The sequence below is a fragment of the Mustela nivalis genome (genome assembly GCF_964662115.1).
Source record: "Mustela nivalis genome assembly, chromosome: 11".
NCBI classification, from domain to species: Eukaryota; Metazoa; Chordata; class Mammalia; order Carnivora; family Mustelidae; genus Mustela; species Mustela nivalis.
The window spans coordinates 37387569-37403497 of record NC_139030.1 but is presented as its reverse complement, the minus strand read 5'-3'; the positions used below and the strand labels follow the sequence as shown (position 1 = coordinate 37403497).

At 40.9% G+C, this 15929-nt stretch overlaps 1 protein-coding gene across 1 annotated transcript in view; it reads right to left on the bottom strand.

Moving 5' to 3' along the window:
• The window catches only part of FRZB (frizzled related protein), a 31486-nt gene extending 19786 nt beyond the window's left edge, over window positions 1-11700 (bottom strand). Inside the window, exons 1-2 of the mRNA XM_082689359.1 lie at window positions 10572-11700; window positions 3306-3353 (exon numbers count right to left, since the gene is read on the bottom strand). Coding sequence (XP_082545485.1) covers window positions 3306-3353; window positions 10572-11049 — 526 coding nt within the window. The 5' untranslated portion in view covers window positions 11050-11700. The remainder of the gene's footprint in view (window positions 1-3305; window positions 3354-10571) is intronic.
• Between the last annotated feature and the right edge of the window lie 4229 nt (window positions 11701-15929).

Below are 15929 nucleotides of genomic sequence, written 5' to 3'. Positions count from 1 at the left end.
ATCTGAAGAAACAGAAAAGTTTGGGAGGGGAATAAACAGAACCTCTGGGACCTGTAGGACAATAACAAAAGCTCTAACATTCACATCATCATAGAGTTGGAAGTAGAAGAGAATGTGCTGTAAAAATAAATATTTGAAGAAATGGTTGCTGAAAGCCTCCTAAATTTGACAAATGCAAAAACTTATAGACTCAAGAAAATCAATTAACTCTAAAACAGGATAAATCTAAAGAAATCAAATGTCCAGACAGAGCATAATCCAACTACTAAAAACTAAAGACTGAAGAATTCTTGAAAGCAACCAGAGAAAATTGATGCATTTATATAAGGGAACAATGATTTGAATGACTACCAATTTTCCATGAGAAAGATAGAGGACAGAAGTAAGTGGAATAACTTTTTTAAGCACTGAATGAACTACCAACCCAGAATTCTATACAGTGAAAATGTCCTTCGGGAAAAGGTGAAAGGTAGATATTTTCAGATAAAGGAAAACTAAGAATTTATTGCCACCAAAACTGCTCTAGAAGAAGTGTTGAAGGATGCTCTTCAGGCAGAAGAAATACTAGAAATCGGGGGAAAAAATAGAAATTAAAAATATCTGTGTAAAGACAGTAAGCTATTCTCCTATTGAGTTGTTTAAAACATTTTTAATGTCAGGGTTCCTGGGTGGCTCAATTGGTTAAGCATCTCCAACTCTTGGTTTCAGGTCAGGTCATGATCTCAGGGCCATAAGATCAAGCCCCCCATCAGGCTCCATGCTCAGCACAGAGTCTGCTTGAGATTCTGTCTCTCACTCTGCCTCTGGCCCTCCTCTTTCAAAAATAAATAAATCTTTAAAAGAAGTATTTTTTATGCTTAAAAGAAAAAATTCCAAGTATACATATTCTCATTATATATATATATCTTGTGATATATCTGTATGCTGCATACATGTATGTGTGTGTGTGAGAGAGAGAGAGAGAGACTTTCACATAATCCAAAATAAATTAGGAAATAGAAAACAGGAATGAAAAAGAGAAGAGACAAGCAGAAAACAAATAATAAAATGGTATATCTAAATACAAACATATCAGTAATGACATTAGATGTAAATGGTCTCAACATATCAATCAAAAGACAAAGGTTGGTAAAATGGACAAAAGATACCAATACTAACAAAAAGTGACCCAATTATACCAGGTCTACAAGAAATTTATTTAAAACATAGTAATATAAGTATGTTAAAAGTAAAAGGATAAAGATTACCTTGCAAATAATAATCGAAAGAAAACTGAAGTTAATTAATATAACTATTTATAATAAAGAATAAAAATTATTATAAACTAATTATTATTATTATTATTAATTAAAGAAAAAGACTTTAGAGCAAATTACCAGACATAAAGAGGGACATTACATGATGAGGGGTCAATTCCCCAATTAGATATAAAATACTAACTGTGGAAGCACCAAATAACAGTTTCAGAATACCTGAAACAAAACTGACAGCCTTGAAAAGAGAAGTAGTAAAGACTACAATATTTGAAGACTTAAATACTAATCTCAAAGTAATCAATAGATCTAGTACACAGGAAATGGGAAAGAATATAAAAGTACTAAACAACAGTATTAATTAAACTAATTGACATTTAAAGAACATTCTACTTGGGATGCCTGGGTGGTTCAGTCAGTTAAGCATCTGCCTTTGGCTCAGGTCACGTTCCCAGGGTCCCATGATCAAGCCCCACATTGGGGTCCTTGCTCAGCAGTGAGCCTGCTTCTCTCTCTCCTCCCTGTTTGTGCTCTCTCACTATCTCTGTCTCTGTCTCTATCTCTCTCTCTCCCCAAATAAATAAATAAATAAATAAATAAAAGAACATTCTACCCAACAACTGCAGAATATATATATTTTCTTGCCAAGTGCAGATAAAACATTCCCCAAGATAAATCATATCCTGGGCCATAGATTAAACCTTAACAAATTTAAAAGGAGCAAGATTATACAAAGTATGTTCTCTAGTCATAGGGGAATTAGAATAAAATATAACAACTTAAAGTAAAGAGAAAAATCTCCAAATAGCAAATTTAACAGCATAATCCTAAGTAATTCATGAGTCAAAGAGGTAGTCTCAAGGGGAATTATAAAATATTTCACACTGAAGAAAAATTAAAATAAAACCTACCAAGCTCTGTAAAAAGCAAATAAAGCCATCCTTAGATGGATACTTATAGCATTAAATTACTATACTAGAAAAGAAGAAAAGTCTCAAATCATAATCTAATCTTCTACCTTAAGGGGGAAAAAAAGACAGCAAAATTAAATCCTACACAAGCAGAGGAAAGAAATACTGAGTGGAAATCAATAAAATTGAAAAGAGAAACAATGGAGAAAATCAAAGGAACCAAAAGATGGTTCTTTATATCCAGAATACAGCACTACTTTAATAGGTGTGAGTTACCACTCCACACCTATTAAAATAGCTAGGATTAAGAAAATAAAAACCTGAAAATATCACAGGCAAAAAAGGATCCACAGCAACTGGAACTCTTACATATCGCTACTATAAAATTGAATAACCATTTTGGAAACAGTTAGACTATTTTTTACAAAGTTAAACACATTACCATATAATCCCAGTAATTCTATTCCTAGATATCTGCCCTAGAGATATGAAGACTTATGTTTATACAAAAACTTTTACACAAAACGTTTATAGTAGGTCTATCCATGACTGACAAAAACTAGAACCAGCCTGACGATCCTTCAAGACATGAATGGCTAAACAAATAGTAATGGACTCAAGGCATAAAATATTTGGCAATTAAAACAAATTGATATTGCTACATGCACCAACAACTTGGATAAAGCTCAAAGGCATTGTGATAAGTAAAATAAACCAAACTCAAAAGGTTACATACTCTACCATTCCATTTATAAGATCATCTCAAAAACACAAAGCTAGAGAAGGGAATAGATCAGCAATGACCAGTGGTTAAGGGTGAGCGGAGCTTGCCATTATGAAGAGATAGCATGAGGAAGTTTCTTTTGAGGAGATACAACTGTTCTGTATCTTTCTCATGGTAGTGGTTACACAAGTCTATCCATGCATTAAAATCCACAGAACTCATAAAATCCACACAATTTTTAATGACCAAGAGAAAAAGTCAATTTTTATTATATGCTAACTTTTAAAATAAAATTAAAATGTTTAACTTTACTTTCAAAACACAGGACACAAATGTACCCATTTAAGAGTTGAGTATCTAGGTTACAAAGACAAATTTGAACACAAATGAAAACTGGGAAGATAGTGATATACTCACCACTGCTGGCTCCTCTACAGTTTCCATTACTAGAATCCATAGGAAAATCTGAAAGGTGATAGAATAAAGAAAGAATTATAAGTTATTCATTATTATTTCAAAATTTCCCATACAAAAATCTAATTCAGTCATAAATTTAATTTGAGTAAGAACCCAGGAATCTCAAGGAAGTGGATTCTTATTAGTGCCATGACTTTGCCACTCTATTACTTAGAGATCAAATAAGGACAAAACCTATTCTTTAGTGTGACTGAGAGATGATACACTTTCTTGAATCCTCAACAACTGTGCCCAAAATTTCAGGATTTTATAAGTTTTTGAGTCTCACGAAATTTCTGACCCAATAAAATCCACATACATATTAAGCATTCACACAACACTTGTGTTTTAACTAAAAGAAGTCAATATATCTCTTCAATAAATAGACATATCACACATGACTAGCATATATTTAAATTCAGGAAAACATTCAGACCACATTCTCATGCCCTTTGTTACCTATAAACTAAACAGTTCTTCGGCAGAAAGCAAGCATACCATGCAAGGACCCCTCAAGCCAGTGCGATTAATAGACATAGGTGGAAATGGCCAGTGACTCCACCATAATCCCAGAAAATGGTAACAACACGCAGTAAATAGTACTTACAAAAAGTTTTTCTGGGTTCTAGTTAAGAACTCAGCCTCTAGTGAGTAAAAGTGCCTCAGCAAAACACCATGCTGAATTTGCTGCATGCCCCTATATATTCTTATTGATATTACAACTCCATACTTTTATGTTTTAATTTTGTACTAACATTTTATGTTTAATGAGTTTAGTATCCATTTATCCTAACAGAAAGTAATGTTCTTCCTCTGTCCTTTTTCCTTATAGGCTGTATCATGAATAAATTAAAAAGGAGTAGCTCAATATCATTTTAGGACAATAGCACTCCAATTACAATTAATGAATTACCTTCTCAGGCTTAGTAATCATCATCTGGGATGAACTTTTTTGATCTCTTTTTAACTTTTATTCATCTGGTATTTAAAAAGCTATATACAAGGAAAGATAGTAACTACCAAAAAAAAAAAAAAAAAAAAAAAAAAAAAAAAAAAAAAAAACGGGCAACAAGTACTTGATTCCAAAACATTAAGTTCTGCTCAGTCATATACTCTTAATTTTATGACTTTTATTCTATTCAACGACTTTATTCATGATAAACATAACCAAGTGTTAAAGCAACATGCCAACGGTTTTATTCCTGAGTCCAATAATCATGATAACATGCATTTAATCCATACACAAATGATCTCTCCGGGGCGCCAGGGTGGCTCAGTCCGTTAAGCAGCCAACTCTTGATTTGGGCTCAGGTCATCATCTCAGGGTCATGGGATCCAGGCCTGCCTGGGGCTCCATGCTCATCAGGGAGCCTGCTTGAGAATCCCTCTCCCTCTGCCTCTGCCCCTGCCCTGCTCATGCACACACACACACACTCTCTCTCTCTCTCTCAAATAGATCTTTTTAAAAAAATGAGCTTTCTATAAATGAAAAAATTATATTAATACACATGTAAAGTAACTGTTAAGTGTTGAAGAGTTTAAATAAAAATGAAAAATACATCTCTTCTCCTGGGTTGGAGGGAACCCTTGATACAGCAGAACCTAGGAAAGTGGTTTTCTTCTTTCATTATTATTCACAGGAAAATGTTCCTGTTTTTAAAAGTGCTTAGAAATCAGTTGTTAGAATTAAAAGAGGGAAAAAAAAAAAAAGTTGTCTGGTCATAAATAATCCAAAAAAAAATTGTTTTCAGAAAATTCAACTTAGGAATCCAACAAAATCATCCTACATTAAAATCCTACATCCTACATTAAAAGGCATTAGTAGGTTGTATGCCCCAAGGATAGTCATAGAAGCTTCCTAAAGGAGGTGGGGAAGGTTGGTTCCACTTAGAAAATAACATGTGTAAGAAGTATGGAAAGAAACTACAGTACTCACCAAGAGACCTGCAAGTCTTCCAGAGTGGCTAAAACAGAAGTGTGAGCAGGAAGAAATGGAGCTAGAGGGGTAAGAAGGGATGAGGTCATGAAGGCTAGAGACAGACACCAAAGGATTTTAAGCAACAGATCTGCAGTTCAGAATGATCATCCTCTTGGACTACGGAGGGGCAATACTGAGTGTAAGCAAGCCAGTTATTCTCCTGTGGCTGTAATACGTGTGAGACATGTTGAGATCCGAACTAAGAGAGTAACATCAGAGAAGGAGGGGAGGAAATTGGATTCAGAGTAGATCCAGTAACATTTGATATCTACTGAATGCAGGGTAGGAAGGGGTAAAGAATAAGGTAGAATCAGGGTGCCTGGGCGGTTCAATCAGTTAAGTGTCTGCCTTTGGATCAGGTCATCATGATCTTGGGGTCCTGGGATCGAGCTGCATGTTGGGCTCCATGCTCCGCACAGAGTCTGCTTCTCCTTCTTCCTCTGCTCCTTCCCCTGCTCCTGTTCTCTCTCTCTCTCAAATAAATAAATAAAATCTTTAAAAAAAAAAAAATAGGATAAAATCAAGGCTGACTCCCAGGCCTAGGGCATGACTATGGGGCCTCACAACCATATAAAAAATACTAGAAAAGAATAGGCAGATGAGGTAAGGAAATGAGGAGTTCACTTCGTGGCATGATGAGATTGAGGGGCTCTGGGTTAGCTGTGAGAGTCTGGAATGCACTTTGTTATCTCAAAAGGGCACTGAAGTACTTATCTCTTATCTCTTGGAATCCCTGTCCAGGGCTGTCTTTTATTCTCTTAAACTACACATAAGTGGGCTTTCAAAATACAATGGACAAAACTTGATCCTTTACCTGAAATCTGATAGTCAAAAGACACAGATTCTTCCTTAAGTTATGAATCACCTCTTTCTCCATGAGACGGGAAGTGTAGTAGAGAACGGATTCTGGCTTGAACCTTTCCTCCTAATAGCTTCATGAACTTGCACAAGTCACTTACATGCCTCAGCTTTCTTTTCTTCAAAATGGAAATAATAGTACCTACCATGGAATTTGAATAAGTTGATACGCATAACACACTTAGAACAGCAGACAGAATATGTTTGCTTATTCTGTTGCTGCCAAAGACCCCTCTCCTGAGAGGACACGTCCTCTCCCCTCCCGAGCATGCTGTTTTTGCTAAGCACTTACCACCTGCTTTGCCATTTCTTAGTCACTTCATATGAACAGTTCTTTTGTTCTTCTCTGTTCCCGGGGTCAATCTCAAATGACTTGCTCAAGGCCTAACCTTAATGGCAAAGCTGGAATTCCAACTAAGGGCCTCTACCTCTAAAACTAGGAAGCTGCAGAAACAGACCCAGTTCTTAATGATTCAAAACTGTCTCTTCTTTCTATATGCCTCATGGAAAGGCAAAGGCCAAACAGAAGGGAGTCAATGATGCTATTTACAGCAACAACTATTTGGAACTTTGATAAGAATGAAATAGAAAATGAATTATTAAAATCAGATTTGGGGACTACGAAAGATTCTGTTACCACTAATTTCGTTAACTATAATGAAATACCAGAGCTCTCGGAGATACTCTTGTCCCTACCCCATCCAGAGTACCTTTCAACATTTTAGGGAATGACTGGTCCTCAGAAATGTGTTCTCTCCAGCCTTAATCTAAAATTTCCATTTCTCCTTTCCATTCCATTTTCCTCCTATCACACTGAATAATTCTTCCTTCTTGGTATTTGGCCCCTCAAATATTTGCAGACCAGGCCTAAAGAAAAGGCTGCCTGTTCCTCAGAGCACAGAGAAATGACTCCACGGCAGAGCCTGCATGGGAAAGCTGGCGTGGGGCAGGCAGGCAAGAGACGGCCGGGAGACGTGTGGAGCAAGAGCCGGGGTGACAAGCTACCACTGCCACGGAAACCAGCAACGACTGAGCGTAGATTATGAAGCCCTTGGCATGACGAACCATGGGCGTTGAATAAATAGCTGGTGAATATCATACCATAAGTTTTCTTAAATTCTTGATCTCTCCATTTCCAAGATAAACTATTTGTAACTAACAGACATCCTTCAGACTCCTTCTTTCTTCCTGGTGCTCCCAAAGGAATTTATTCTTGAGCCTGAGGTCCAAGTCCTTTTGCAGAAAGTGCAATATTAAGCTTATATGTTCAGAAGGAAAATCGGCTTTTCCACTTGGTTCCTGGTGTGCAGCTTGGTTTCCGGAGCTGAAGTGATCAAAGTTCTAAGCTGTATCTACACTGACCAGCATCCCATTTCAAAAAAAGAAAACCTCATCTTGAGAGAACGACCATTATCATGGTAGAAGAGCAGCACAGGCTGTTTAGGGACTATGTCCCAGGTACTAGGCTGCTTCATTTCATCCTCGCCATGCCCCGGAGATGTAGAGGCAGGCTGTCCCCATGGTACGGCCCAGAAAACTTTCAATCCGAGAGCTTATGGAATTTCCCCATAATAACACTTGAGAGGAAGCAGAGTCCAGATTCAATGCCTGGTTTGCCAGGCTCCCAGCCCATACTCCTGACTTGCCACATGTACTTGCCACAAGTACTGAAGACTGGACTAGAGGTCTTCATTCAGATAAAGCAGTTGTGCGTGAAGCCACAGCTCTACAGTAAATAAACAATGTGGGAAAAGGAACACATGTAATGTGAATTTGTTGGTAATGGTCAGGATTGGAGACCTTTTTTTTTTTTTTTTTAACGTATGTTGGCCTTAGTATTTTGAAAGCAAAAAGTAGTTTGAAGCACTACTCCATTTCAATAGACTTTGCTTTGTGAATGGGCCTAAACTTGTTTGTGGCATCATCCTGAGCTAGGAGCAAACAGACCCATGCGAATGGTAGGATTTCAAAATCCTCTTGGCATCAAAGGAATGTGAAGGGTGGCCCTTTTCATTCAGGGAGACCTCATTTTTGTATTCAGCTGGATTCTAATCATAAAACATAAGTGATTCTGTTTATACCTAAAGGGAGAAAAAAAAGGGCTTCATGAACTATCATATCCCACTGAACCAAAGAGTATATTGCATCGTAAATTAAACTGGCCACATATGGTACTTACTAAGTAATTCCAGGTGCCTGACAGTTTGACCCAGGATAGGGAATGCAATTTTCAGCAAGCTGGCCTCGGAAGCCAGGAGACCCTTGGGGTTAGAATCCACCTCTCCGTTCCCCATCCCTACCTCCCCTGCGGCTCCCTCCTGCCACCCGTGTCTCTGACTCACACCAAAGCTTGTGGTAAAGGGAGACAGTCACAAAAATATGGTTCCCACTGCCACCTAACCCTCCGTAATTTTCTAGCAAGGATGCTGTCAACAAAGCAGATATTATGGCATTTTAAAGCAGCTCAGAAACCAGGTCCCACGGACTGACAAATTGTTTCCATGCATGGCCTATTTGAGTGTTTCAATGAGGCAATTGTTCTGCATTTGGTCCCCAGTGATAGGTAATTCAGGGACACTTAAGAAAACTGCTTCCCATCCATACGGACCATGGGTTTTGAAAACTGTTACCCTTGCCAAACCTCTCTCACTTGAGGTCCATTTCTAAGAGAGGTTTCAGAGCAAGTCTTTTCCTTTAAGGGGAGTAAAGCATTTCAGAGTGAGCCACAGTCACCTCATTCCTAGTCCTTGGCCTGAGCAAAGCACCAGCATTTAACTGATTCTAAGTGTCTGGCAAACCAGGGCAGCAACTGACCAGGCTCTTCCAGTTTCTGCACAGCCTGTGACATTAGTGAGTACAAAGGCTCAAGAGCACGCTCTTAGCCCAAAGATTAATAAGAAATACATTCCTTTCTGCATATAGTATACAGCCAGTTCTTAGTTCTTGATTAAAATCAAGAAGACAATAGGTCTATATAAGACCTAGAGGATGATCGAAAAGCTGCTAGAATCTTTCTGTTCATTGTTGGTTTTGCAGCTATTTGTACTTTTTGTCTCTTCGCTCACTTTCCATTAAGAGGGTCAAGGTGCACAGAAAGCAATTTTTCCAAGTCAATTCTCTTGACAACCAGGAACTATTACCTAGAAATGGACTAAGGACGTGAGCATAGGCTGGACAAGCTGAGAGGTAGAAGGAAAAAACTGCTGCCCAGGAACGAACAGAGAAGGCAATTAAGTCATCACATCTAGTAACAGAGTTCCTCTGGGAAGAGGATGAAAAGGGACCCACCACAAAAAATATGAAATTATATGAAGGGTGACATTTGAGTTCGGGGGTAATTGGTAAGAGTGATACTTAGTGAGAATTAAACAAACACAGTGGACTAGGTGTAGCTGAGGTCTTCAGAGTTATGAGCGTCATAATTAGACCAAACACTAGTGAGATAACAACTTGTGATTGATTCTATTAAATGTAGAACTGCAATCAAGCTTTCCGGTATGGAAAGATTAAGATAGATGTGTGGTTGATGCACACACAGAACAAAGGGCATGAAATAAAGTATTAAAGGCATATTTGCAGAGCTTAACAATGGGATAAGGAGTGAGATTAAAAATAACATTACATGAGTGAATGATGATAGCACGCCTTAAATATAACTCCTTTCATCCATATGTCACTTACAAAAGGACTTGAAGGCATGTGGGAATGTGAAAAGAGCCCAGCAATTTCCCTTCGCCAGCTCTGTGGCTGGGAGCAAGTCACAGAAGCTAATTAGCAGTGCATAGCAATGTTTCACAGCTGTTTCAGTCTGGAATAGAAGAACAATTTATCTCATTGAAAGGAGGGGGAAATTTAAGGTGAAGGTAATTGCTCCAATTGGACTTTGAGCAAACACATACCACTAACATCTGTGGGTTAGAGTAAGGTTACTGAAATTATCTAGGCATTTCTAATGATTAGAAGAAAATGGTGCTTCAGTTTTCTGTTCTCGCCACACAGTCTTGACAAGCAGCTAAAACAGTAAAGCTATGGAAAGGGGAGGATTGAGAATGCAAGAGAATCCGGGAAGGAAGTGCAGTGCCTGTAAACAAATTGAGACAGTAAGGAAGGAGCATCACTCATCCAAGATGTGGCAACGAGGACACGTAAAGGATGGAAAGTTCAGGGTCAGTGTTGACAAGTGTGACCGGAGTGGAATGAAAGATTGCCTACTGGCATGGAACTGGAAGAGAGAAGAAAGAAGTGGTGCCCCACGGAGGAGTGACTAAGAGAAGCGACCCCAAGAAAACAGGCAGAATTAGAAAGCCAAAGGCAAGTAACAAAAACTCAAGAGAAGAGAAGAGCCGGGTGGCTGGAGGTCAGGAGAGAGGCTGGGCCGGGTCAGGACTCACCCGCTCCGTCCGCGGTGACGATAGCCTCGGGAGAGATGCACACGCCACGGTCATAAACAGGCAGCTCCTCGCAGGCCAGACTCTCCGGCCACGAGTGACGGTACTTGATAAGGATAGGCTCGCAGCCCTGCCGGGCCCGCTCGCACACGGACTTGCAGGGCTTGATGGGCTCGTGCTGGAAGTCAATGGTGCAGATGGGCGCGTACATGGCACAGAGGAAGAAGAGCAGATCCGGACTGCAGTGGGTGCCCAGCAGACCTTCGAACTGCTCGATGGCCAGAATGGCGTTGGCTTGGGTGCTGTGGTGCAGGTGGTTGGGCATCTTGGTCATGTTCCAGGGCAGGGACTTGCACAGGGGGATGCGGACGGGCTCACAGGCTGCAGCCCGAGCTCCGGGCACCCAGAGCAGGCAAAGCGCAGCCAGGGCGAGCAGCCCGGCCCGCAGCAGCAGCATCCCTCCAGGACTGCCACAGACCATGATCCCGGCAGGACGGGGCAGGGTGGAGCAGCACCGAGCACGCCGAGAGGCCCGCTCCGCCGTCCCCTCTTACCCCCTGCAAGTGGACACAATGATCTGGGAGCTTCTCCTCCCCCGACGATCTCAGTTTCCTTGGATCAAATTCCCCCAATGGGGTCCCACGAGCTCCGCCGACCTCCTGCCGCCGCCGCCCCTGCCGCTCTGGCTGTTCTTTCCCGACGTCTAAGCCTTCTGGGGCAGCAGCATCTATTTATTCCTTGCTCCCTCTGGCAGAAGCGCCAGACTTCGCAGATGAATCCGATTAGAGGAAAACAAGAGGAAGCGAGGGAGAAATAAAAACAAAAGTAGAATTCAGCGGAGGCCCTTGGAGCTCTGGACCGTCACGTCCCCTGGATTACGAAAAGGTGCTAACAGAAGCATGAAATTCTCCAACGGAGGGAGGGGCGGGGGGTGGAGAGGAAAACAGAGGGAAAGACTCTTAATGCGGGAGGAGGGGGCCGTTGAGAGTTCTCAAGTCTTGTAGGCTGAGCGAAAAGATCCAGCGCTTGCCCCGGGCTGCCGCAGCTGCGGGAAGGACCCGCCGGCCGCAGGAGCCCAGACGCGAGGTCCGTGCCTCCGACCCGCGGCTCTCCACTTTCCCACCTCCTGGCCGGAGAGGCAGCTCCGCCCCCCGGTGCAGTCCCAGCCCTCCGACGCGGGCTCCCGGGAGGGGAGCGGGGACGGAGGAGAGAAGGTCTGCCGGTTGGAGGCCGAGGGACGGAAGCCTCGAGAAGCAGCCAGGATGCTACAGTCCTACACGGCGCTGACTTGAGACATGTACCCCTTCCCCGTCCCCACACTGGCTCCAAAGAAGAGCCCCCAGCTCCTCGCTGAAAGCCCACCCCGATCCCCCACGGAGGAGGACCCCAAGCCCCCACTGTTTCTTGGGGAGTCTGCCCAGGCTCCCTCCCTCCCTGGAGGTGGCTCTTTCAGCAAACTACAGTTTGACCTCTGCGGATCACCAGCTCTGCAGAAAGTCCGACCTGAGGAGGATGGACTGCAGCAATGTCACTTTAAATGTCCGGGTCAGAGAAAACACAGCCCCTTGTCTGCAGCGGTGGAGGCTTAGGAACCCAGAGGTTAGGTCTACAGAGTCTGCATTATGAATAACAAAGTGGGGGGAAACTGCCTTTCAAAAAAAAAAAAAAGAAAGAAAGAAAAGAAAAATGCTGCACATAATTACAAGTAGGCCACCAGAAGAAACAGATTTAAAACATTTTTTTTGCCCTGCAGAATTAGAACTTTTGAGTTTTGTTTCTTAAGGTCAAGAATAGAAAACTATCTGCTTTGAAGTATTTGGATATCTTTTTCCTCTGATTTTACTCATTAAAATAAAATGGTTCTAATTATTTATCTCTCATCACCAACGATTTCACCTAACACTTGAGAGAACGGTGTAGGAAAAAGACACCGCACAGGTAATAGTAATCATGGTGGTGCTGACAACAATCAAACCCTTCCCATCCAAATTAGCTCAATCTAGAGAAGAAAATAGAAAACAGAGCCCCTCTGGTCTGCCCCTTCCACTCTAATGAGCGGTCCCTCCTCCTTCCTCTCCCTCTCTCCCTTCTCCGGGGGTATTGTAAATGGAATGACCTACAGGGGCCCTGCACCCTGCCCTTTCACCCAGCAAAAGAATTGCAGAATGTCAGAAAACACAGCCTTCATTGAGAAGAGAAGGAAACAAACCCTAAAACAAAACAGGAAGTCACCTTTGCTCTGCATCATTGAAATATTTTGCTGCTTTCATCCAGCCATTTCTCACAGTCAATCAGAAGCAGAAAAGATGCCTCCACTTCAGAGCACACGGGGAGATGCTGGTTTCCACTCCCCAGCATTGACCTGACAGCACTTACAAAACAGCAGTGCTCACTTGGGTTTATGGAATTCTATCTCTGAAATGACCAGAAACAGCACAGTTTATGACTAAAGTAAATTTTTGCAGAAGAAAGTTTGTTCCACTTAGGAGCGGGTGGGGGTGGGGGGACCACAACTGATGATAGATAGGGAATCATTTAGTTAGGATACAAACTTTGTCTACAATTATTTAATGCCATGCTTACATGGCATTTTTTAAAATTTATTTATTACTTTATTTATTTGTATTTATTTATTTTTGTTCTCTTAAGAACAAAGCCAAAAATACAGAAATGACTTAGATGAAAAATGATATAACAAGTACATTTTGGGGGAACAAAATTGAAAACAGTCAATATTAGAGCATTTGCGGGCTAATCTGCATCTAAAAATGTAGCTGGGGTTTTCAATAAATAAGAAGGAAGAAGTGAAGAGTAAACATAATAGATTATTTGCTATATATGTTCTGCTGTTTAAGTCTTACAATAGAAGAAACAAACTAATTGTTTTTATGGTTCCACAACTATCAGAAATAAAAGCTGCTTTCCTTCCCCTTCACAGATGTTAATTACCACTTTGTCTAACATGTCCCCTCACAAGGTTTCTCTAATCCAAATGTGTCTTTACCGAAACCCAAAATAAATTTCACTGCTTCCTAGAAGTCTTTTTGAGTATACTGCCTGGTTCTGTTCATTTTTCTAGTTAGTTCCTCTTGAACTTTGTTCATTTTTGTGAATTATTCTTTTAACACCTGTCAATTTACTGCTTTAAAATTTTTCCTTTTATTATTTCATCTGGGTGTGCTCTGCCTTCCTAAACGGCACGTATGATTTTTTTTCAAGAGCATTCATCTTTTGATGAATCTTTTTCTTTTGAAATGGGCCTTTGAGAAATGTGAGTCGATATAATTTAGCCTGCAATATTTTAAATATTAAAATATAAATGTCTAAAAAGTAAAAAAATAATAAACATCTTACAAAGAAATAACATACAATTTGAACAAATAGTGATGGCGAAGTTTGAAAAATAGGCTATATAATCATGTAGGAAACACTAATTAGCTAGGACAGTGTCCATTAGTGGGTGAGCCACATTTGTAAGAATGAGTGCCTTCCAACAGCGCCACATTCAGAGAAAATGAAGGGAAGGTTGAAATCTGGTTCCTCAGAGGATATGGGTCATAGGTAATTTGTTTCTCTGTTGTTATTTTGTACGGTTTTACCTAACCAGTGTTGAACTGACAAAATCCTTCTGTAACAGCACACCTAGGCTGCATAAAGTCAGCTGACTACTTCAGACATCTCCGCGGATCTGCTGAAGATATGTAAAGACTTTGCAGGCAACACATAAGTGGCTGGAGAACTGAAGCTTTTACATGATGTTTTGACTGGCACAGCAATAGGGATTCTTTAAAACTCACTTTTTAGAACTAAGGATGAAAATCAAAGATTTTTGCAGTAGATTTTGTATTGGAGAAAGTTGTCAAGATGACAAATGCAAATTTACTAATGTACTAAGACCCTACTGAAAAACATTAATGAAGACCAGATTCCAAGACCCTAAAAGGCTCCCTAAAAAGCTCCCCAAAACACATCCAGTGCCCTTCATGGGTGCCAGCACTGGGAGTAACCACGTGGCCCCGGACTCTCTGAGAACTGCAGCATAGCACCCGCCCCCTAGCACCTACTGGGGGCTGTGAGTCAGTTCTGGGCTCTCAGCTGCTTAGGAAGTGCCTCCAGACCTGTACATGGCCAATCAGTCTTCTCAGAATCATAGCACCAGGGTCATGGGCATTTCACTTAATTTCCTGACAAGTGATTTCAAGAAAAGATCTTCTATATAGAATTGTTGGATCACTCCATCGTACCCTTGAACCTGATATAATATTGTCTGTTAACTACACTGGAATTAAAATAAAAATAATTAAATAAAATACCGGGGGGATCTGAGTGGCTCAATTGCTTAAGCGTTGGCCTTGGCTCAGGTCATGATCCCATGGTCCTGGCATTGAGCCCTACATGGGACTCCCTATTCTGTGGGGTGCCTGATTCTCCCTCTCTTCCCCATTCATGCTCTCTCTTGCTGTCTGTCTCTTGTCTCTCTCTCTTCCTCAAATAAATAATCTTTAAAATAAAATAAAATGAAATAAAAAATACCAAACAGAAAAAAAAATAAAGAAAAGATCTTCCTAGAGGTTTTCACTGTGAAATCATCATCTTTCCAAAATTCAAATTTGACCAATTAAAAAAAAAGAATTTAATTCTTACAGATTTGTAATTTGTAATTCCTGTCAATAATTTAAGTGTCAGCATTTCTCTTTCATCTGTCTAAATACACTTTAAACTTACCCCAGTGTTGCATTTGTAAGAGGATCCACATCTGTCCCTTAAGAAATTGTGCTTACGTTCTCACGAGCAGGGCTGGTATGTGAACCAATTAACTAGTACAGCATGGTCATTGATCAGTCTGAACGAGTCTAGTCCCATTCTGTACCAACTGGGGATCAGCCCTATGTAGCCAGGGAGCAAAGGAACTAGTGTTTATTGAGTACCTACTATCTGTGAGCCCCATAAGCCATTCCATGCTTTGCAGGAGGTATTAGTTCCAAAGACAAAGACACTGAGTCTCAAAGGAATGGAGGAATTTCCCCAAGTTCTCACAACTAGAATAGAACCCTTCGGAGGTGGGACTTGAATCCATGTTCCTTTCCCAACTCTAACAATCACGTTTCTTTTTTTCTTTTTTTAAATTTTTTTTATTTGAGAAAGAGATTGAGAGAGAAAGAGAGCATGAGAAGGGGGAGGGTCAGAGGGAGAAGCAGACTCCCTGCTGAGCAGGGAGCCTGATGTGGAACTCAATCCTGGGATTCCAGGATCATGACCTGAGCCGAAGGCAGTCGCTTAACCCACAGAGCCACCGAGGCGCCCATCTCTCCCTAGGCAGACAGGATCTGGGACCGTGGCTCTCTGTGGACCTAGGTTTCA